Here is a 25,741-nt window from a genome sequence, read left to right as displayed (position 1 = left end):
ACAAATGCCATGCTCCTCCTTCTACTGGCTTGAGGTAGCTGTACAACCTTTTTAACATAAGGTTGATTACAAGACCAAGCACACTGCACTAGACCCCCTTTAAGCCACCTATACCACTAGGAAATTGCTTGCCTATTAATTTAACATATTTATTAATCGTTTTATTGTCTCTGTACCTGGGGAGTATTTACTTCCAAGCTACATAATGCACACAAATGTCCTTTTTTTTTGGGAATTTTTCCTTGTCTTCTTAGAGAATCAAGGCTGGGGGCTGTCAAGAGGCAGGGCCTGTTAAAGCCCATTGCGGCACTTCCTGTGTGATTTTGGACTATATAAAAATAAACTGTATTGTATTGTATTGTAAAGGCCTTGGCTGCACTTGTTCAATCCTTTTGGTCTACCTTTTTTTTATATATTGTCAAGGCCAAGTGGGCCCTGTCCTTGCCTTGTAACTTATCCTGACGCCCACAGCACTGTTATTTACATGATACTCATCTACAACACATACTGTACATATGCTTACTAAGTCTTGAAAGTGGTAATCTCACTGTAATACAAGCATCGTTCATGATAGTGTGATAGCATGCAACTACTTATCAGAGCTGTTGTAAAAGTTTGAAATTTTATCATAATATTGATTTGGTGGTGTTTGCAGGATTTTGCAATTATACAAATAACAGGCTAGTATTATATTGGATAGTTTGGGCCACCTACACCTGCTACAGATATTTTTGTTAGGTATCATCCTGTTGAACATGTTGTGATTACTGGGAAGCGCTCAGATAACCAGAGAAAAATGTTACACTTAATTAAAAAAAGATTTAATGGTAGATTTTGAGTCCCAGTAGCTTATAGGCTGTTTAAAAGGACCATAGTATTTTCCTCAGTAAAGTTTTTCAATTACGTAAAGTGTGTTTCAGTGTCCTTGGATCCACTGTGCCCAAATCAAATTATGCCATTTATGTAGCTCAAGTACAACATTTAGAATTGATGGCATCCATGTGTAAAATGCAGTGGATTTAGAAAGCATTCAGACCACTTCACCTTCTGCACACTTCATTTTGTTGTAGATTCAATTTTAAAAATGAATACAATTGTTATTTTTGCCCATCAATCTACACTCAATAACCCATAATGACAAAGCGTAAGTACTCACAGTTTTAGATTTTAATAACTTTGAAAATCTTTCTGAAATTTCTCATTCTCACCCATAATTCAGTACTTTATCAAAACTCCTTTGGCAGCAATTATGACTTTGAGTCTTCTTGGGTAAGTTTCCACAAGCTTTGCACATCTGGATTTCAGCAGTTTAATCCATTTTTCCTGGCACATTCTCTCAAGCTTCATTAGAATGGATGGGAAATGTGTCTGTGAACTGCCATCTTCAGGTCTCACCACAGATGTTCTATGGGGTTTACTTTAAGCCTGGGCTTTGTCAGAGTCTTGTCCCTAAACAACTCCAGCATTGTCTTTGCTGTATGCTTCAGGTCTTTGTTGTGCTGAAAGCTGAACTGTCACTTCAGTCTGTGGTCATATATACTGCAGAGAAGGTTTTCTTCAAGGATCTCTTTGTATTTGGCTATATTCACCCTTTCCCCAGTTCTGAGCACTCTCTGTCCGTGCTGCTGAGAAACACCCCTATAGCATGATGCTGCTACCACCCTGGTACAGCAAAGCAATGCTATTAGACAGATGATAAGTGCCTGGTCTTTCATCCAACATAGCCGTTCTGTCAAAAGAGTTACATTTTTGTCTCATCAGACCAGATAATCTTTTTCTTCTAACTGTCAGAGTCCTTTAAATGCTGTCTGGCAAATTCCAAGCATAAGTTAGCAACTCTATCATAGACACCTGATTGATGGAGTGCTACTGAGACTGTTATCCTTCCAGCAAGTTGTCACATCTCAGCAGAGAACTTCTCAAGCTCTGTTAGAGTGACCATTTTGCTTTTTGTCACCTCCCTGACCAAGACCATTTAAGTCCAAATACTCAATTTTGCCAAGTCTAGGAAGAGTCCTGGTGGTTGTAACCTTCTTCAGTTTCACAATAATTCAGGCCATTGTGTTCCTAGGAACACATAAAGCTTTAAAAATGATTTTGTTTCCATGCCATGATCTAAGCCTCACCACAATTTCATCACTGAGGTCTGCAGAGAGTTCCTTAGACTTCATAGCTTGTTTTTTGTCCCAATGTGAAGTGTAAATTGTGGGACCTTATACACACAGGTGAGTGTCTTTCTAAAACATGTCTAATGAATTCAGCTTGCCACAGATGGACTCCAAAAAATTCTAGACATGTTTCAAAAATAATTAAAGCTAATAGGATGCATCTCACCACACTCTAAAGTGCCACAGAAAAGAGTCTGAATACTTATATAAATGAGAGATTTCAGCTTTTGATTTTTACTACATTTGTAAACGTTTCTGAAAGTATGTTTTTACTTTGTCATTATGGGTTACTGAGTGTTGATTGATCACCAAAAATGGCAAAAGTATCCATTTAAAATTAAATCTACAACACAATAAAGTGTGTAGATAGTAAAGTATCTGAATACTTTTCTGAATTAACTGTACGTATGCAATTTGAAACCGCTTGATTAGACTTCTCACCCTAAAAGCAAACAAGAGACTGCGACTCCATAATGAAGTTGTTTTAGGTGTTAAACATCAGATAGGTATTAGGATTCCACTGGTGATGCTGCTCAGAGATAAATGTGACTTTAATTGCTTTAACTGCCATGTGCAGGGGGCATTTGAGGCTAATTAAAATTGCAGTACGGTCATGTGAATAAACTGCATTTACAAGGAATGTGCAACATAGCAAAAAGAAAAAAAGGCTGAAGAGAAAATGTGGATGATTTTGAATTATATTATAAGTAGAAGGAGCAGCAATTTTTTTAGCAAGAGTCAGCTACCAGTTACATACAGGAAACAAAACTGTGCAATTAGTAAAAGAAAAGATGCTAAAAGAAGAATTTTATTACCATAAAAAATATAAATTTAAAAAATACCTGATTTATACCATAGGAAGCAGGGTAACCAATATTATGATGCAGAGCTATTGAACAAAACAACAAAAACAAGCCTGCCTTTTATACCATCTTGGATTGTCAATATAAAGCATGTAATCTATATAAGCCATGCATACAGATTTTCTTCTAATTGACTGCCTGAAGCATCTATTTTTGGACCAGATAAAGGCAGCCTCTGCAAGGGTAGTCTTAATGCACTCTAAATCAAAGAACAAGGACCTCAGACAGCGTCTAGTTGCCAAAACCAGGAAACAAAACTACTGATGTTTGCACAATTTCTTACATATCCAGGGACAGCAGGTGCTGCATAATACTGGCATGGATTTGAAAAAAACATTAGCTTCCATATTGTGTGTTACTGTGGCAACAAAGGGAAGAAAAAAATAAGTTTATCATTTAAGTATTTTTAGAATATGGCTAAATGCAGTTTTATTATCTTGTCCTTTGAAGTTATATATTGCTGTAATGTGTCCAGTTGATTTTCAAATGAAACATGAAGTTTACATTTTTGACATATGCCTAAATTCTTCTGTTTTGAAACAACTCCATGTATCGTAGAACAAGTACCGAAAAAGTAAAAGAGAGATATGAGACAGAAAAAGATTAAACACTAAACCAAGATATTAAACCATGGCACCTGACTGTCAATGTGGCTGTTACAATGTAAAACAATCATAAAAACAAAATGGCACCGAGATGGCATCACCATCACAATAATGAAAAATGAAAACAACAATTAAATAGCAGGAAACACATCCAATAATGTAGAACCTGAAAGGAGCAGTCAAGAAACTGATAACAAATGCTAAAGCTTTAGCCTTTGGCTTCACAGCGATAGACTCTGGGGCGTGTTTTTTGCATAGGATTGGAGCTCCATAAGGCAGTGCACCTATCTCCTAAATGAATGCCTCGCTTTTATAGCTCCCAGACTTGAAGGGGTGTGGTCAGCTGCCCTAAGTGGGTGTTGTCTCAGAGTTATGGGTGATAAGACAGATATAAGATTCGGGGTTCCAGAGTGGCAGTGCTTACCTCAGATGAGCCCAGGTCACCCTTGGATGCACATCCATGACAATACAAATCAAGATAAATCACTATTATTTGATTTAAAGGCTGCATGAATAATCACAGTACAGTTGGGCCAATCAATTGCTCACAGTTCAACGGTTATGTCTACCACTGGAATACTACTACAGTTAAAATAAAAACTCATGTGTTTTTTCTTCTGTCATGATTTGCATTTCCAGTAAGTGCTATTGTATATGTTCTATAATTTGCTGAAATATTTTAGCTGACAAAATTTCACCACATCACTGTACAATCCTCGCTTACTAATTACAATGTTAATCAAATCAAACATGGGTCACTAAAAACGATATTAGTGAGTTAAAGAGTAAACATGTTGTATTTACCATCCTGTAGTGAAGCTGGATTCCTGGCTATGGAAGCTTTACTTACCTGAACACGCTTAGCTTTTTTTTTGCTTCATGGCTAGGTTTAACATTGTAAGGTCATACATAAGGAGTTCAAGAGGAAAAAAAGATTTGTGGCAGATTTAGAACAAAAACATTTCAGTGTTATTTTTGTATGTCTATTTACAGATTAATAGGTCAGTAATTAGCAGTGCTGCCTCAAAATACCAAAATGCTGAGATTAGATGTAGCCTGTACACTGTGTGGAGTCTGTATTTTCTGTTTTTGTTGGGTTTTTTTCCCAGATATTTTGGTTTCCCCCAGTATTCCATAACTGTATAGGTTAGGCTGATTGGAGACTCTAAATTGATTGACGTTAAATTTAACATGGCCAGGGTTGGCTCTGTGACATAATATCAGAATAACAGGAATTGAAAAATGAATGATTATTCTTTTCCAAGAGACTGTGGAAGATTTAAAAAGTTTTCAAACTGTTGAACAAGATAGGTTTATATAAATTATGGATTATAATCTGGTCACCATCCCTTTTGTGTAATAAAAGGTAACTAAAGAAGGCTGGCAGCTCGAATAGTATCTGGCCATATACATTTCTTTTATTTGAAAAGGGCTGTGACAGTCTGGATTAGCTGCACGCTCACTGGTTCGGCCAGGAAGGCTATCACTCTCTCTTTCCTTAACCTCCATTCTTTCTTCCTTTCTCTTTTTCTTTTCTCCCTCTGTAGCCCCAACTGCGTGCAGGCGCTGTCCTCCACTAAGGTGTGAAGCTCTTGACTGACCTGCTTGAATGCGTGATTAGCCAAGCACCCCAATCAACCCTGGACCACTATGCGCATGCTTGCACATGCATTTGTACCAGCTTAGAGCCTGCATGCACCAGGACTCCCGATTAATTAAAGATCGTGCTTCTCCAAGGACTTCTTATTACACACCTCTCCCCACAAGCTGCCAGTTGCACTAGAAGCATCCACAATCCAACCAACCCAGTGCATCTGGTGGGTAAGATCCGTGGTATGGGTCTATCACTGCACCCTTACAATAATAGAAATGTTAAAACAGACCCCACAATAAAACAAAGCTCACGTCTACCATTCTAAAAACAGGACATTAAAAGAATAAGAACTTTAAAAGGCAATAAAACCAGCAGTAAATAAATAGTCCAAAAGTTAAAAAGCCTAAAAAGTCCTCTTCTGGCTTGGGTGCAGGGATTCTTTAAAATAGTCAGACACCAATCCCATCTGCTATTTCTTCCCCAATCTTCATTCCACACTGCCACTGGCTCATACCACTGCTGCCACCATTTGTGCCCGTCTGGGTCAGCTCCACACTCCCTGGTTGCTTCCAGAAGCCTCGCACACTCTCTTTCCTTAATCTTCATTTTTTATTCCTTTCTCTTTCTTCTTCTTCCTTTGGGCTTTTTGTTTTCTTCCTTTGCCATGCAGGCTCCCTTTATAGCCCCAATTGGGTACAAGTGCTGGCCTCCATTTGCATCAGAATGAGTAATCAGCCAAGCACACTAATCAAACTCAGAGTGGCGCGTGACCTCTCGGAAGTGTGCCTACACACTCCGGGAGTCCCAGTTATTTAAAAACTGCCTTTCACCATAGACCTCTTATCACAAAGGCAAATGCCAATCTAAGGGTATTAAGAAAATGTCTAATTAATATACAAAACACATATTAAGCATATTGTGTGGACAACTTTTATCTTTCACATCTAAAAAAAAATTCTAAAAGCAAGCTGAAATCAATTCTGGAGCAAATTTGCTCTCAGGCCTATTGTTAAATTCTGAGCTGATTTAAGTTTATGTTCTATTGAAAATAATCTTTAAAGCTAATTTAAACGGTTAGTAATTTAAAGTGAAAAGGTATTGTTATTTTACAATCTCATCAAACAATTAATCCATATGCAATAAACTGTTCCTCTTTTACTTAAACTGCAAAGGTTAGAATTTGTGGGATCTGTAATGACTAGAATGAACCAGCTGTAAAATTTTATTTGTAGTAAGACTGGGCAGAAATAAGCTTTGGCATTAATGCATAATAAGTGGTGGAAAAATGCCATTTGAACATAATGAATGTTTATTATGGCCTTTCCAACAGAAATAAGGGTATAATGGAGTTTAAGTTTTAAGTATGCCAAATCAGGGAATCAACAGAAATAATAAATATATATTATAAATCCACGTCATAGTGAAAAGCATAAACTCTTTCATACTTTATAGATTTCCTATAACTTTTATCACAATCGGCTAAAAATATTACTAGTTAAAAAAATAAACCTTTTCCTGCTCGTGTGCATTAACAAATATTTCTGAATGTTATTACTCTCACTGTTTTAGTCCCAGCTGTTGAATTAATATTTAATGCAGCTGGTAATTCTCCATTTGGTATTAAGTAAAGTGCAATTAACAGTAAAATGTACAGCTTCACTGCTTAATGTTTGTAGTTCTCTTAATAAACTTTCTTAGATGTTCATTAAAAAGACAGATAGTTTCTTTCACATGATGTCAAGCTGAGCTTGGGTGTCAAAATAGTGTCTAATCAGCTGTATCACATGCTTGCAGAACATTTCTAGAGGTTATGCTAAAGGCAACCACAGTGCAGTACCATCAGAAAGCTGTCAATTAAGGCATAGTGTTTTTGAGAAAGTAAAGAATACTGCAAGTGTCATAAATCAGGCAGGATAAGCATGACTATGAAGAGATGGGTTCAAAGTAGGAAAACATACTTAGAGCAAAAGTCCATCATATGCGGATTATCATCTGAGGATGTTTTAATTAGTTATTGAATATAGTAAATTATGTATTGAAAAGTATGAAAATAAAGACTTCAGGAGGAATTAAAATAAGAAATATGCATGTCAACATTTACACTAACCACATTTACATATTTGTATTTTAGAGCAATATAATCTGCATCTTTTGTAAATTAATGTATAATATTCATCATAACAAAGTTAAATCTCATTTTTTGTTCAACTCTGAAGAGTTGTAGATATGTGTGCAACCATCCACAATTGCATACATTACATAGGTACAAACAAAAGGCAGTATATGATGCCTGGCTTTTGCTTCAGAATAATCTGGAAATAAATGTACAGTATCTTCTGATATCAAACACAATCTCCATTTCTCTTATGTGAAGAAGCACATTTTCTTTATTCCAGATTCTATTATATATAACCATAAAGCATCTCAGGATCTAATTTCTGGAACAGTGATATGCACGTACAATTTATATGTTTTTCTCTGAACTCATCCACCCCAGATTTTGTTGTGAATTTCACTGGATTGCCAGGTTCCTGTGTTTCCAGTAGTCTCACATTTTTCCTTCTTGATCTAACATCAGACTCCATAAATGTATTATAGTGTGTTTCTTAGGCAGATATTCTTCCATTGCTGGTGGTGGTCATCTTGTTTCCCTCTTGCATCGTGAATATACAGTATGTTTCACATCCAGTTGAGGTTCAGACTCATTAATTTATTCTCTAATTTTCGTCTTCTAGTGCCTTTAATTACTTATAGGTTATTCCTGTGTTACCATTCATAAGTGTTACCTCAATATTTCATCTTCTCAGGCAAATCATTAAAATCTTTCTATAGTCTTGTATTCATTTCTGTCTTTGCTTTCATACTCAGCCCCAGCTCAATTATCAGCTTCCTCAAGTTGGGAGCATTGTTAGAATGGTCTTCTGCACACAGCTTTTGCGGTATCACGTAGCTGGGTGGTATTGGTGCTGGGGTGACACTTGGAGTCTGTGTGTGAAAACTTTTGATGAAGTTGACAAAGGATCCCTTGATTTTACTTTTTAATTTAAACTAATGTAAATGAACTCCCACTCTTGGCCTCATTTTCAGTCTCTTTGGGGTCCAGGCTAGACACCTGGAAGCTGCCCTCCGCACAAAAAGAGCCCAACTGATTAGGGCCTAGATCTTTCTCCTTTTCATTGACCTGGTACATGTTGTGACACAGATTTTAATTAAAAAGATGGATATACTGTATAGGCCACAATCACTCATTTTAATGTCACTTTAATGTTTTAATTTTAGGACATGTGGGTTTTTACCCATTCATATACATACATGATGAAAATAACAGGTAGGCACTTCTGAAATCCATCTGACCCTGGCATATTTTTACAACAAAGTATTGCAATCCTTCCTTGTTGCTTTAAAGTCTTTCTTCTTCTCATCTTTTACATCTATCTTACTACAGTATATAAGGGGTTTGTGTAAAAAAGCCAAATTTTCCCCTAGGGGCAAACACATTTCTATCTATCAATCATTCTTTGTATATGACTTGTATGTTGGTCACGGGTAATTCAAAAATACTAAGATCTACAGGCTGTTCACAGTGATCTCCATAAATGCTTTAATAAGGAAACCCTGCTTTATGTACTCACCTTCTCATCAATGAGGGATATGACAGCATACATCTTATGATGCAGCTCCCTTGATGTCATGTCAAACACAGAAACATTATTTCTGTGTAATTTTGTGACTGCTTATTTTTAATCTCCTGAAGAAACTGTGTGGGACTTCAGTAATATTTTTTATAAGAAGGGGATAATTGTTCCCTTACCTCTTTCTTCGTGTAATCATGGAACTCTAAATAAATATGGAATAGGTATCATTGAGTTTAAATATTAATTGAATATCTCTGTATCCAATCAACTTTTTTGAGCATGCCTTATACTGGCTGGGGTCACAAGGAGCTGGAGCATGTCTTGGCCGTAATCAGATACAAAACATGAAACCGGCCATGATGAAAGTGTCAGTTAGTTTAGGAGTTTGTGTTTATACTGTTAGTCTCTTGGGGAAGTTCACATGAACTTAAAGACATTGATAACAAGGAATTTAACCAAAGTCCAAGTACTGTCAGGCTGCAACATTACACAATACAATAACAGGACATGCTTTAAAAAATACAGATATTGAATTTGTTTATATTAACAGCTGTGGTTTAGACAAATGCTATGATACAGTTTTTGACACATGACAAAGAAAACTCATCAGAGAAATAAAAGAATATTGTAAAAGTGTCATGTGATGGATTAAGCCAATCAAATGTGAAGTTTATTTTGGAATTATGCGTCACTTTGAAGGAGACAGACACAAACCTGAAATTTACTGTAGGAACACCCAAATTGAATTTACAGTACACAAAGATAGCTAACATATAACATATAATAATTGTTCCACCATATTTAATGTAACAGTGAGAAAGGGTTGAAGTACAGTATAATATTTTAATACAATTTCATATTGACTTAGTAAGAAACAATGCACTCTTCTAAATGTAAAAAAAGTTCAAATGTAAAGGTCTTACTCCGTTTCAGAAGCTGTTAAATCCTTAAAAACAGAAATAAAAAAGTGTTACCACTGGTTACTGTCCAGTCAATTCAGTCAGTTAATACGTGAAGCAAGAGAGAGAAAGTTTCTGTCTAAAAAATTGTGCTAGAAGTACGTATCCATGAATCCATTCCCAAGAAATACAGAATGCATCTTATTTACCAATATCCCTATTAAACACCAATGTCAGGATTAGAGCTAAGGTTCATGCAAATCTAATAGGTTAAGCATTTCTGTTATGGTTTAGCCATGGTTATTGCCCTGGCTTAAGTTTATTTCTTGAATATTTAATATCTTTGCTGTTCATTAAGTTCTTATCTTGTGTTATTTAAGTTTTTTGTTTCCCTTTATTTAAGATTATGTTTTTCTTTCACTCTATTTTTGTTAATTATTTAATTTGTTAGTATTATGTGGCCATGTATTTTTTTTGTTCTGCTGTGTTTTGTGGGTGGAGCCCAAAAGAGGCCACCCTTTTATATTTTGAAAATGAGAGCAGATACTTCAGTGATCCATTGAACTTCTATTGAGAACATTGTTGTAAGTATTGGATTTTTTTGCTTCCGTTTTGTAGATGCTATTATTGGGATTGCATACTGGGACTTGTTCAACTTGGATTGCCTTTTTTAGGCAGATTCTTTTTGTCTTTTTTGCCTTTTTTTCTGATGGATGTTAGAACAGTATAGATACAGAACCTGTCAGTGTCCATTGTGGTTTTTCTGATTCTGTATGCAGAGTTGAATGGAGATATTTATTTGCTCTGTCTTGATGTACCCCTGAACTGGAATAAGCCAGTGCACTTACTAGGCGGATAATATTTAATGACCTGAACGGTGTAATTTAGAGCAGTATGGTGAAGTAGCTAAAGCACTTGACTTTAAACATTATGTTTCAGTTTTATCCTCTGACTCACTGAGTGACCTTGAGCAAGCCATTTAACCTGTACCTGTAAAATTACAAGAAAACAATTTTAGTAAAGTGGGTTTCACTACAGAAAAGGACTAAATAAAATAATAGTTGTCTTTAATTGATTCAAAATACTTTACTGTAACTTGTACATATATATGCTTAATTTTGTTAAAATAGTATACACTGTTTTGTTTTAAGTTTTGTCTGCAGTATGCAGTACTAAGATTTTGTGAAAATCAAAAAATAGTTAAAAGTCTTGATAGTGTAGGAGGAAAAATGATAAACAAAAATAGAAATGTGTAATAAAAAGTTTATCCATCCATCCATCCATTTTCTTAGTCCATTTTATCTAGCATTGAAATGTAAGAAGCCAAGGTTTAAGGCAGGAGCCAGCTCTAGTTGCCATTTCTTTTAAAATACATAAGCCTATGTGTATTTAGTTTTGCTTTTTGAAGTCATTTCTCTTTAATTTGTAAATGTAGGTAGGTATTTCAGATTTTTCCTGATTGTATATGGCCAGAAACATTTAGATTCAAACATGTGAATGCATCTCACCACTGCCCTGAGGTTGTGAGAAGATTAAAGTACAAGTAGGTTTCTCCTAAGGTGGCCTGCATATTGAGTTTATATAGTTCTCATAACACTCTCAGACAATTTAATCAGATGTAAATAAAGTCAAATTAATCAGTGTGTAGCTTAACATCAAAATTGATCACATATGTACCAAAAATACAAAATCCTGTAAGTGCAGTAGAAATTGCCATTTTCTTTACATTTAATAATATATATTCTGACAGAACATGGGAAATTGAAATTATATAGTTAATCTCTTAATGGTATTTTATTGTTCATATTTGTGAAAAAAAAAGTCTTGCCAGGATTATCACAGGAATTATTTGCATTCAGTGAGCATAAATTCTTTCCACAGTGTCTTGACAAAGAACGCTTAGAGAAACAAACATTAGGCTACTATTTTGGCTGCCTTCATTCCCATGTTTACTTTTAACACTATGCAAGGGAGCTAAGACAGCCCAAAACACATATCAAATTGTCATTTACAGTTAATTATTAATTAGTGTACAATAAAAAACGCTACTTTCTTTTAATTTAGACTGTGACCATCAGGGACTCTGTTTTCTCACTCATTGCTTAACATTTCAGCCAAACTGGTTTAAGGCCAAAGTCTTTTGTAATTATTTCACGAAGTAGTACACTGTTTACTGGGGGCTGTCATGAAATTGACACTAGCTTAAACTAAATATTGACTAAAATAACATTTTAATATCTCTCCTGTCGTTATGACCACAGTTTTACTTATCAGTTGTGCTTGTGTTTGCTGCTAATGTGACTGAGCATGACTAAAAGAATCCAGCAGCTTTTCTGTAGGACTGCTGTAGACATGAGTCTTTATCAGAATAATTATTTGAATTATATCTCATCTGTTTCTATCACCAGTTAAATATTGCATAATTTCATTTAAATCATTTCATTTTTAAGTGATTGTCATTTTACAACTTTAAGGAAAACAATTATTTTGAAAGACATAGAGTGCTTATTAGAAACTGAGCAGTAAGGTCAAAATGTAGACCTATCTTGCAGGACAGTTAGTAGGCAAGACAATTTTAAATATGATGTGTTATGGGGTGGTCCAGATTCTATACAGCAGCTGTTTGCAGTGTTGGAGAGAAAATACTGCATTAACAAAGCAATTTGATTTAGGGAACATCATATAAATAAAACATCCATATAAAGATACAACAAAAGGACAATAGTAATTATAATTAACCAACAACCCATAAACAACTAATTTAACCACAAACAAAATTAGACATATTTATTAAATTAGATTAATGTAGACAATTAAGACAAATAGGTTGAGTTTAAGCACTCACAGCTTAGAAAATCTGGTAGCTGTGGTTTTGACATACCTAAGGGTTTTCTATAGATGGAAGACATGCATTAGGATTGAAAACATCTAATTGGATTTATACCACTTTCTACTTGATTCCTGTCCTTCATGGGGAAATTGTCATACACAACAGATGGAAATGGTGAAAACAGTTTTGATAATGGAACACGGTTATTTCTTACTATCACACTCAAGATTCTGTTAACTGTCCCATAAAGAACATCTTTAGCTGATCTTTCTTTACCATAGGGTATTTGTCAGAGTGCTAGAACTCCCATGTTGGAATGCTGGCAGTGATGTTGCCCAGAAATTAGAAATTTGCCACTACTTCTGCCATATGGCTACTGATTTATAAAGGAAAGAGGGATCTTATACCATTCTTAAAGTCCACAACCAATCCCTTTGCTTCTTAACATTTAATTTGACAGGGGTCGTGTCAGCAGTTGTTTTTAAGCTGCATTTCAGAACAGTTTATGCAGTGCATTTTATATTGGTTAAAAATACATATTATTATTATTTTATTTTTTTCTCAACATTAAAGTCTTGTGTTGATATTTGCATCACACAAAGCTATATACTGTAAATTTAACATGTAAAACTTTAAAGGACTATTCCAACAAAAAAATTTTTTTTTTGGTTGTTACTTACCCCTTATTGTTTGTAGTGGTAGCAATAAAACAACTGAATGCCATGTTTTCAGTAAGAATGGAGGCAACAAAGTGTATAATACATTGCACATCAATGGGGTCAGAAAGGGGATAACAGTGAACAGCAGCACACAATATTAAAATGTCCAAGAAATATATCAAGTTACTCTTGTCACGTAATCTACATGTAAATTATCCAGTAGTGTACAGAGAGCATCCACAATGCCTGCTTTTCCTTGATAAAATACTCTTAAATTAATAACTCCACAAAATCAGAGTAGGGCATGAATATGGTCCTTGACAGTACAGTAGGTTCCATTCTCTCTAATATTATCTGGCAGCATCATTCTCTGTCTCCCATCTGACATGTCGCCAAATGTTTAGTATCAGCTTTAGTTAACATCCAAGTGTCCATTCCATAAGTCAGGTTACCAAGGCAGTTAGAACATTAGAACACTCTAGACGAGAACAGGCCGTTCAGCCCAACAAAGTTTGCCAGTCCTATCCACTTATTTCTTCCAAGAAAACATCAAGTCGAGTTTTGAACGTCCCTAACGTCTTACTGTCTACCACACTACTTGGTAGCTTATTTCAAGTGTCTATTGTTCTTTGTGTAAAGAAAAACTTCCTAATGTTTGTGCATAATTTACCCTTAACAAGTTTCCAACTATGTCCCTGTGTTCTTGATGAACTCATTTTAAAATAGTCTCGATTCACTGTTCTAATTCCCTTCATAATTTTAAACACTTCAATCATGTCACCTCTTAATCTTCTTTTGCTTAAACTGTATAGGTTTAGCTCTTTTAATCTTTCCTCATAATTCAACCCTTGTAGCCCTGGAATCAGCCTAGTCACTGTTCTCTGGACCTTTTCTAGTGCTGCTATGTCCTTTTTATAGCCTGGTGACTAAAACTGCATACAGTATTCAAGATGAGGCCTCACCAGTGAATTATAAAGGTTGAGCATAACCTCCTTGGACTTGTACTCCACACATCGTGCTATATAATTTAACATTCTGTTAGCCTTCTTAATGGCTTTTGAACACTGTCGGGAAGTCGATAGCTTAGAGTCCACTATGACTCCTAAATCCTTCTCATAAGGTGTACTCTCGATTTTCCGACCGCCCATTGTGTATTCAAACCTAACATTTTTACGTCCTATGTGTAATACTTTACATTTACTGACATTAAATTTCATCTGCAACAAATCTGCCCAAGCCTGTAGATAGATAGATAGATAGATAGATAGATAGATAGATAGATAGATAGATAGATAGATAGATAGATAGATAGATAGATAGATAGATAGATACTTTATTAATCCCAAGGGGAAATTCACATAATCCAGCAGCAGTATACTGATACAAAGAAACAATATTAAATTAAATAGTAATAAAAATTTAAAAAAATTAAAATAAAATTAATGTTAGCATTTACTCCCCCGGGTGGAATTGAAGAGTCGCATAGTGTGGGGAGGAACGATCTCCTCAGTCTGTCAGTGGAGCAGGACAGTGACAAAAGTCTGTCACTGAAGCTACTCCTCTGCCTGGAGATGACACTGTTAAGTGGATGCAGTGGATTATTCATGATTGACAGGAGTTTGCTTAATGCCCGTCACTCTGCCACAGATGTTAAACTGTCCAACTTTAATCCTACAATAGAGCCTGCCTTCTTAACAAGTTTGTCCAGGCGTGAGGCGTCTTTCATCTTTATGCTGCCACCCCAGCACACCACCGCGTAGAAGAGGGCACTCGCCACAACCGTCTGGTAGAACATCTGCAGCATCTTACTGCAGATGTTGAAGGATGCCAACCTTCTCAGAAAGTATAGTCTGCTCTGGCCTTTCTTACATAGAGCATCAGTTTTGGCAGTCCAGTCCAATTTGTCATCCAGCTGCACTCCCAGATATTTAAAGGTCTGCACCCTCTGCACACAGTCACCTCTGATGATCACAGGGTCCATGAGGGGCCTGGGCCTCCTAAAATCCACCACCAGCTCCTTGGTCTTGCTGGTGTTAAGGTGTAAGTGGTTTGAGTCGCACCATTTAACAAAGTCTTTGATTAACTTTCTGTACTCCTCCTCCTGCCCACTCCTGATGCAGCCCACAATAGCAGTGTCATCAGCGAACTTTTGCACGTGGCAGGACCCGAGTCATATTGGAAGTCTGATGTATATAGATTGAACAGGACCGAGAAAGTACAGTCCCCTCGGCGCCCTGTATTGCTGCACACAATGTCAGACCTGCAGTTCCCAAGACGCACATATTGAGGTCTGTCTGTAAGATAGTCCACAATCCATGCCACCAGGTGTGAGTCTACTCCCATCTCAGTCAGCTTGTCTCTAAGGAGCAGAGGTTGGATGGTGTTGAAGGCGCTAGAGAAGTCCAAAACCTAATTCTTACAGCACCACTGCCTCTGTCCAGGTGGGAGAGGGATCGTGAAGCATATAGATGATGGCATCCTCCGCTCCCACCTTCTCCTGGTATGCGAACTGCAGAGGGTCGAGGGCGTGGCGGACCTGTGGCCTCAGGTGGTGAAGCAGCAGCCGCTCCATGGTCTTCATCAGATGTGACGTCAGAGCAACAGGCCGGAAGTCATTCAGCTCACTAGGACGTGATACCTTTGGGACAGGAGTGATACAAGATGTTTTCCAAAGCCTTGGGACTCTCCCTGTTCCAGGCTCAGGTTGAAGATGCGCTGTAGAGGACTCCCCAGTTCCAACGCACAGGCCTTCAGCAATCGTGGCGATACACCATCTGGACCCGCTGCTTTGCTGGCACAAAGTCTTTTCAGCTCTCTGCTCACCTGGGCTGCTGTAATTGTGGGTGGGGATGTCTCACCTATGCTGGTATCAGCAGAAGGATGGTTGGAGGATGCAGTACTCGAGGTGAGAGTGGGTTACTGTGATCAAACCTATTAAAGAAGTTGTTCATTTGGTTTGCTCTCTCCACGTCTGTCTCGATGGCGGCACCCCGCTTTGAGCTGCAGCCAGTGATAATCTTCATCCCATCCCACACTTCCTTCATGCTGTTGTTCTGCAACTTCTGCTCCAGCTTTCTCCTGTACTGCTCTTTTGCCGCCCTGAGCTGGACTCGGAGTTCCTTCTGCACGCACTTGAGCTCATGCTTATCACCACCTTTAAAAGCCCTTTTCTTCTGGTTCAAAAGGCCCTTGATGTCACTTGTAACCCATGGCTTGTTGTTAGCATAGCAGCATACTGTTCTTACTGGAACTACAATGTCCATACAGAAGTTGATGTAGTCAGTTGTGCATTCAACAGCCTCTTCAGTGTTCTCACTATGTGACCCAAGCAATATATCCCAGTCTGTAGTTCCAAAGCAGTCTCTCAGAGCCTGCTCTGCTTCAGGGGACAACTTCCTGAATGAGCGTGTAGTTGTAGGTAGCGCCCTCACTCTTGGTTTGTATTGAGGCTGAAGCAGAACCAGGTTATGATCTGCTTTCCCAAGTGCAGGCAGTGGGGTGGCGCTGTATGCGTCTTTAACGTTTGCATACAGTAGGTCGATAGTCCTGTTTCCCGAATGTTACAATCGACATACTGGGAGAAGGCAGGTAATGTTTTGTCCAGCGTTACATGGTTAAAGTCTCCAGCGATTAGCACAAGTGCCTCAGGGTGCTGCGTTTGTAACTTAGCAACTGCGGAATGGATGATGTCACTTGCCATCTCCGTGTTCGCTTGTATGCTATTCAAGTCCTTCTGTAATGATATAACAGATTCTAAATTATCTGCTAATCCACCTAGCTTGGTATCATCTGCAAACTTAACCAGCTTGTTACTTATATTCCTATCTAAATCATTTATATATATTAAAAATAGCAGCCGCCCTAGCACTGACCCCTGTGGAACGCCACTCTTAAAGTCTCCCATGACTATAATATCCCCCTGTAAACTTCGCTTTTTGATATTACTAAAAAGAGGTGTGTTGAAATTACTTTCTGAATTGGATGGTCTATAACACACTCCTAAAATGAGACCTGTTTCCCTAATATTTTCCAGGTGAAGCCCATGTCCTCACTAAGATGGGACTCATCATCCAACTGAAGAGGTCTTACATTTAAACCCTGTTTGGCATAAACAGCAACCTCACCTCCTTTTCTGTTCTCTCTATCCTTCCTAAAAAATGTGTATCCCTCTATGTTAATCCCCATCTTTGTTATTTAGCCAGGTTTCCGTTATTGCTATAATATCATAATTATGCTCTGCTACATATAACTCCAAATCACTTTTTTTTTTTTTTTATTTATTGAACATGACTTGTTTTAGTATCAAATCATGCCATGTCAAATGAAAAATAAATCTTGTAAAATATGTATAAATGAAAAACAATTCACAAGCAAAAGACACATTTGGCAAAAGTTATATCCATAAGTCTTTCAGAACTCATCTAAGTCAACTTCACATATTTAGTGTATGCATTTTTTGCAAATTCAACAGGCAACATTTCTTAAGCCCCTTCAATTGGGATAAGAAGCATTGGTGATCAGTAGTTTGCAGTTGCATGGAAATCCACGCTTAGACTTTTATGTTTTATATTTTCACTTTTATTAGTCTTTAATTTTTACTGTATAATGAATGGAGTACCAATTGAGCTATAAAAGGAGCTCATCACTGATTGCAGTTTGACTATGCTGATTTGTATAGATATTGTTCTGCACCTTTTATACAATTACCGTGACAATACCCCACCCCGTTATATTGTCATATTTGTTATTCAAAATATTGCACTGTGGCCCTGAGAAATATAATTTCCTACCACTGTATAATGTACCAAGGTATGTGAATAGATGGCATGATAATAAAGCCCACTTGACTTGACTTGAAAAGTCAGGCCCTTCAAATAAGCCACCAAAGCATTTTAATTTGACAACCAGCTTCTCCAGAACAGTCTCACCATCGGCAAACCTGGGGAAACTGCTTTAAAAGTATATAAATGCGCTCACAACCTCAAGGCAGGAAACAAACCCTGGGCAGGGTGCCAGCCCAACACAGGGCACACACACACACACTCTAGGGACAATTCAGAATTGCCAATGCACCTATTCTGCATGTGTTTGGACTGTGGGAGAGAACCGGAGCACCCGGAGGAAACCCATGCAGACACGGGGAGAACATGCAAAGTCCACGCAGGGAGGACCTGGGTCTCCTAACTGCGAGGCAGCAGCGCTACCACTGTGCCACCTAAAAACAAACTAGAAACTGATTAACGATAAAGTCAACCAGTAATATCTGCCCATTAATTAATTGTTGAACTACGGCCAGTTAATAATGGGGAAGATGAAAATTATAAGAGAGGACGTCAAAGACAAAGATACAGTCAGAGTCCTAGAGACCTCACCCAACTAGCCACGTACCCCTTCCTGGACATTCTATAACTGAGTCTGTGGTGGGATGTCCAATTTGATGCTTGCCAACTGATGATTCCAATGTGCTCAATATCTGAGATATCCATAGACAGTAGAGCAGTGGCACCAAATGCCATATCAAGATACCAAGAAAAGAAGCAGAATACAGAAGGGTTAGTTACAATTTTGTATTATTTATATTTTTATACAAATGCCAAACAAACATAGATGCAGTATGCACAACTAATCAGCAGCTCTAGTCAGGCTATTCTAGATTAAAGGACTCAGCCTTCAGCCTGGATTTAACAGCTGAGACTGGTTGAGTATCTCTTATATTAGCAAGCTGATCATTCCACAGCTTTGGGGTCCTATGATTAAAACTTCGACCTCCCACTGTCGCATACAATATCTCACACAATTAATAGATTCTAAATTATGAAATATTAAAATTAGAAAACTTCATTGTTGTGGTAAATGCTTTTACTGCCATTATGTTTAAGCTCATCTGGTATAGTTGTCCATCAGTGATCATATTCATCACTGGGGATGTGATTCATCAGAATCAAAGTCCATACATTCAGGAAAAGATTTTAAATTTAAAAGGTATTTCCAAAATGCTTTTTACATAAACTGTAGATAATGAAAAATATCATTTTTTGCCTGAACTTGCATAATGTATTTGCATTACAAAGAAGTAAGTATATAAAATGGGTTTTGGAGAAGTAATTTCAGCTTTAGTAAAAATAAAAGAATTATATTTACAATTACATTTATAGCAAGTAAAAAAATCCATCCTAAAACAGTAGGAATGAGACATAAGTTATAAGATTTATCAAACTGAGCTAAAAGCTTTTCTCTGAAATGTATGAGTTTTCTTTATAAACCCTCAATTTTTAAATTACTTTTTAAGTTTAAAATATGCTGTTTTGCAAAATGCATGTTCATTACATTAATATTATCAAGGCAAAAATGTTGTTCATTATTCAAACGATTTTCTGACAATAGCACTTACTGTATTTTACAGTACCATGCAGACCATGGATATTAGACATGTACTTTACTAATCCTGTAAGTAACTTTAAGAATACTATTTGTGCATACTACACCTAGTTAAGTGGGCTGCACCATGATGCAGTGTATGGTCCTTGCCACAGGCTAGGTTGAAAATGCAGGTTCTTCATTTGTCTAAATGTCCAGCATGAGTATACATTACTTGATGATTCCACTTAGTCCAAAGGTAGGTGTGTGCACAAGTGGATTGTGCATTGGACTGGCACCTGGCTTGTGCCCGATGTTGGTGGGATAGTTTCTGTCACAGTGCGACCTTGAATTGGAATTAGTAGCCTTGAGAATGTTATGTTATCTTGTTAAGTCAATGCCTATTGTGAAAACATGTTTAAAAAAGGTATTATAGTCTCTTTTATGTAATTGCATCATCCCATTCAAGGTGAAGAAAGACACATAGCCCACCCTAGCAATCATTTTCGTAAGATCAGAAGAAACCTTGCACCCCTAAACCCACAAGCACAACTAGAAAGTATAAGTGACAATCACTGTCATTGCAAAGGTACATATTGTACAAGCTGAAATAAAGATAATTTGATTAAAAATGGTTGATTGATCTGTTTGTTGATGTTAGCATTTTATCAGATATAGGAAAGTAATTAAATGAGTATTGGTTCTAATGTTGATAGTTGTGCCTTTAACATTTAATTGGCATACAAATGTATTTACAGTTATTTGCATCTGGTGGAAATTAGAGTAATGCATTTCTCAATATAACTGTCAATGCATTATAGCCCTACTTAAATCAGCTTTCTGTTTACTTTTAGATGACCCAGGAGCAGTACATTTTGGCTTCACAGCCAAATAATCTTCAGAGACCTGGAAGTGCTCCTGCATATCCTGTGGGTATATATGGCTGGAGGAAAAGATGTTTATACTTCTTTGTTCTGTTGCTACTGGTTATAATGATAGTAAATTTGGCTTTAACTATATGGATTCTAAAAGTCATGAATTTCACAGTGGTAAGTAATAAATTGCATTTTTTTATACTTTTACTATTATTCACTTTGTAGTTCTTTCTTTGTCACATATACAATATAAGTTTTACTTGAGAATACCACTGTACTGCCACAGTAAGAACCTAAATATTATTATTATTATTCAATTTGAACTCATTCTACAGCCTTGGCAACACTTATTGCTTGAGTTCAGAGACTGGTTATTGGTGTCAAATGATTCAAAACTGATTGCATCAAATTTTTTGATTATACAGTATTGGGCTAGACAGTTTACTATGAAATAAATCTATGTGTTTTATGGGAATGCTTTGGTAAAATTATGATTTTGTTGTCACACTCACCATAGACTTTTTGTTAATTGACAGGTCAAGTACCCTTTAGCAATGTATAGACTTAAATGCATGTACTTTTCATATCAATTTTAGTAGTATAACTTTTCTTTTTGTTCTGGTTTGCCACCTGCCACTTTAGGATTGAGGGCAGTTGACCCAATAGCCCATAATAAATGCACCTATAAATGTATTCTGCATTGTATGTTGATGTATTTATGAAATAAACTAAAAAGTATAGTATTTGATTGAACCTAATTGCAAAAAAGAATATTATAAAGAATATTGTTCCTATTCTTTAATGCGCCTGTACAAATCTTTGCATAGATTACTTTGTTAACAATACAGTATTTAATATTTTCCTGCTACTAAAATGAACAACATACATTATTATTTTTACACAAACAGGTTGTATACCGTATATGCTCCAATAAACGCAGAGTCTCTTATTGTCGCTGGTCTCTAATAAGCGCCAGGCTTCAGAGGGGACGTGGCCAAATAGTAGCCTACTAGTGTACATATTTGCCTACTAGTGTACATTGTAAGCGTCTGTATCTTTGCGTGTGTAATACATGTGCATATCAGCACGTTGCATATATAAGAAATACGGATATACCGGTTTCTGAAACTGCTTCATTTTCGTGCCGGATTGACAAAAATACAGACAAACTTAGAAAAGGAGGAAGACGATAGTGAACTGGACAACAACAAAGCTGTCATTGTGGATTCGGACGACGAATAGCAGCGAAAGGTACAGAAAGACATTGACATTTATCTTTAATAGTCTTATGCAGCATGAAATTCAAATAAAAGTAGCTGTTTGTAATATTAGCCAATATTTTTGTGTACCTACATGTACCGACACGCGCGAAAAAAATATTGCGTTCTGAAGGTTTTTTTTTAATAATGTCCAGTCTCTAATTGCAGTCGGACTCTATTAAGTGCCGGGAGCCGAGGCTAGTTTTGCAAATAAACGCCGGGGGCCACTATTGGAGCATATACGGTACTATTCACAGCAGTTTCTTCACAATTAATTTATTACTTGACAGTGAAATAGAATTATTTATATTATCTGCAAGGCCAAAAAGATGGATAAAACCAGAGTTAAGAACTAGACATATTTTTGGGTGACCCATCAACTTTTAATAGTAAGGTAATTTTAAAAGGTAATATGAAGTGACAAAAATCAAAATTATACTATATTATATGTTACTTCTCGAAGACAGGTAATAGAATTATATTAATGATATCTCTTACTCTATGGATACCTTCAGTGCTTCCTTATGTATCATCGTGCATCTGAACCTCTCTTGACCAGTGTTCAGTCTTTTGAGAACATTTCCATAAAGCCTGTTTCTCAGACTCTGTCAATTTGAGGTGCTTTGCTTGCCTTCTGTCAGCTTTTATACTTCCCATCTTTGAACATGAAAGCTGAAGGCAACTCACAGTGTGCCTCCTATGTCTTTTCTCCTCCTTGTGTGCCTCATACTTGCACTTCCTATTTTGATCGCATCACCAAAGTCAAACTAACCAAAAAGATTACTCTAAAGGACTAGAAATCCACACAGACCTTAGCATTTTATTATATAGTTGATACAGCTGTTGTATGTTTTGAATTGACACTGTTAGTTGATGTATTAATTAGAGTTAGTGCAGGGCTGCATTGGTGTGCATCTATTTAAAAAATGGTAATTGGTATTTCCTTGCTAAAGAGGAAAGAAGGTTGAAGACAACAAAGTTTTGGCTTTATATCCTACATCAGGTGTGCAACTGAAAAATAGTTCAAATATATAGGAGGTCTTTTTGTTTCAAACAAAGACAGGGCAGATAAAAAGAGAAAAATTCAGAGTAGGTGAGAAAAAGGTGCCATCAGAGAAAATGAAAGGTGAAATTACAAAATTAGCCTAGTCATTACAATTTGGAGAAATATGTGATCCCAGGCTGAGAATGAGCTTAGCTTCTTCTGTTTTTATTTGAAAAGTGTCTTTAAAGTCCTGCAAATGACCACAAAGATAAAGATCAGTGTCTCTGTGATCAGGGAATGTGAAGTGTTCCCCAATAGGATTTGAAAGGTCTTTGATAATAATGGCTCAAACGAGCTTCCTGAAATGGACCCTGTTTCTCTAATAGAGATGGCTGGACACTTCCTACATCAAATTCGATAAGGAAGATTTTTAAACTGGCAAGATGCCCAGTGTTTAACACTAGAATCCCTGAAGCTCATGAAAAAAGTTGTAATCCTGGGAAACAATACATTCATTTGAACCTCTCCATCAGTGTCTTTGTTTTGCAAATGCATCGGTCAGCACAAGCAGCCTGCTATCCCACCCTCCTGACACTGACGGAGCTGAATCAGCCACAAAATTCTCAGAGCGCAAGGGTGTGAGGGAGGTGCCTGGAGTTAGGGTATAGGGTAAATAATATATCATTAATTGGAATACATGCATTTCATGTGTGTTCTGTGTCTACAATGATCTGGGTAAATATAGGATGACAGGAAATGCGAGGCAAGAAATGCTGAACACATTCCTAAAACAGAAACTTTTTCCATGTTATAGTAATAATTTAGTATAAATATCAAACAAATGTGCACTTTTATTCAAGAATATAACAGAAGAAAAAAAAAACATTCAATTTACATGTTGCTGTCAACGAGTTTAAAACTCAAGCTCAAATGTCAATTGACAGAAAGTTGGTATGTCTTCTTGAATGGTGCAAAGGTAAGAACTGCTGCATTATAACCAAAAGGTTGCTGATTCGACTCCAGGTGGTCCGTGTTTTGAGTAATGAGCTGCTATTATTATTACTAAAATACAATAAAAACATACATTTGATTTGAGTCTGTAACACCCGGTGTAAATTTTGGCTACTTTATTCTTTTATTCTGTCAGTGATATTTATGTGGTACAATGAACCTGCCTCTCTCTCTCTGAGTTGATAGTGTTTATCTCTGTTCTTTTTAAAAGAACAGCGATGACCACAGTTGGTGCCGTGGTTGACGCATGCTCCGAACTATTTGTTGTACAGTGTCCCGTGACCACTATCAGACTATCATGCGACATTTGCACTTTGACAAAGACACCCTTGCAGAACATGTAAAAAACAACAGATTTGCATGTACATGTGCAATGCTACTCCTTATTTGCGAAAAGATCCCAGTCGTCCCACTGGAGAAAGACTTTTCGAGACTGTGGTCATAAAACTGTTTCTGGACAAAGGTAGAACCCTAACAACAGTTAACGTTTTCATGTTGCATTCGCTGGCTAAACTGCTGCACTTCAACACAACTCTGCTTGGCACCATAAAGTGGGACAGGAACATCCACCTGCAGCTAAACTCACTTCAGTACACAGGTAATTTTCCACGCTAGTGTTTTGATCTGGCAGTGCCATGCTGACAGTGTATGCGGCCAAAAAGAAGAGAAGTTTTCAACAGAGGAGCAGTTGACCAATGTAATTCTATGTGCAAGTAATGAAGTAAAGACAATTACAGTTTGTTGTTTCCTTGTCCACTTCAAGCCAATCTGGAAGTACACCAAAACACAGCTGTTAATGGGTTATGAGTGATCATGACATCAAGGCTGTCTGATAGGCATTTAAAGATTTTGGTCCAGAATGATGTTAATTTGAAACAAAAACAAAACATGAAGCCTAGTGAGGCTGGAGCTCGATTGCAATGTTCGCAGGTACACATTTACATTTTGGACAAGTTTAAACAAGATAGATGTGCTTGATAAAAGATTTTAAATATGCTTTGCAGATATGGAGCTAAAGTGAATTCTGTGCATGGCTGCCTTCCACTCCTTTCCTGAAATGTTGAGTAAGAGATCATTTTCCCACTGTACTCTGGGATCTTTGAAAGCAAGGAACTTTTAAATGTTTTAATATATGATAGAAATGCTGTCTGAGTTCTCAAGACTGATCAATATTTCTCCCAGAATAGAAGTGGGTGGGAGGGGAGGAAAATTGGGCAGGTTTTGTTTAGCAAAGTTTCTGATTTGGAAAAAGTGAAACAAATGTGTTGATTGGAAACTAAATTTGGAGTGTAATTGTTCGTAGGATGCAAAGACATTATCTATTTACAAAACTTTAAGTGATTTAATCCCATACATTTTCCAGGATGGAAAAGGGTGGTTATTGTGCAGAGGTGCCACAGATAAAAGCTTCTCTATCCTGAACTATTTCCTACATTTGTTTCATATTCAGAGTGGGTTATTAGTATACTGACAATAACTTGTGTTTACTGGGGCACAAAGCAAGGAATATACATAAGTATTACAGGATTTTATATCTATTGCGAACCAACCCTGTGTATGTTTATCTATTTGTGTCAATGTCCAGGTTTTTATAGCTTGTATATTTGCTGCCCAGTAATAAAATTGAAAGTTAAGTAGAGCCGTGCCATCTTCTCCTTTGGTTGTTGTAGGGTCGACCTTTAGATGTGTGGATTTTTTGAATTCCAAATAAATGAGATTATGATTGCATCTAATTTCTTAAAAAAATATTTGTTAATGTATATAGGGATGCCTTGAAATAGAAAAAGAAGCTTAAGAAGGATATTCATCTTGACAGTCTTCATTTTCCCTGCTAAAGTAATATGGGAGGGAAGACCATCTATGCACGTCTTGTTTAAGTTTTTCCATGCAGACAGCAAAATTTTGTTGAAAAAGAGCTTGATGTTTACCTGAGATGTTTACCCCTAGGTATTTAAACTGATCTGCGATGATAAAAGGGATGGTGTCCAATCTAAGGCTGTG

General features: G+C 36.8%; 1 protein-coding gene across 1 annotated transcript in view; it reads left to right on the top strand.

Moving 5' to 3' along the window:
- LOC120527469 (zeta-sarcoglycan) overlaps window positions 1–25,741 on the top strand; it is a 1,186,696-nt gene that overhangs the window by 611,803 nt on the left and 549,152 nt on the right. The window contains exon 2 of the mRNA XM_039750908.1: window positions 20,465–20,659. Coding sequence (XP_039606842.1) covers window positions 20,465–20,659 — 195 coding nt within the window. The remainder of the gene's footprint in view (window positions 1–20,464; window positions 20,660–25,741) is intronic.

The sequence above is a fragment of the Polypterus senegalus genome, chromosome 4 (genome assembly GCF_016835505.1).
Source record: "Polypterus senegalus isolate Bchr_013 chromosome 4, ASM1683550v1, whole genome shotgun sequence".
NCBI classification, from domain to species: domain Eukaryota; kingdom Metazoa; phylum Chordata; class Cladistia; order Polypteriformes; family Polypteridae; genus Polypterus; species Polypterus senegalus.
The sequence above is the reverse complement of the archived record's forward strand: the minus strand, read 5'-3'. Positions and strand labels throughout refer to the sequence as shown.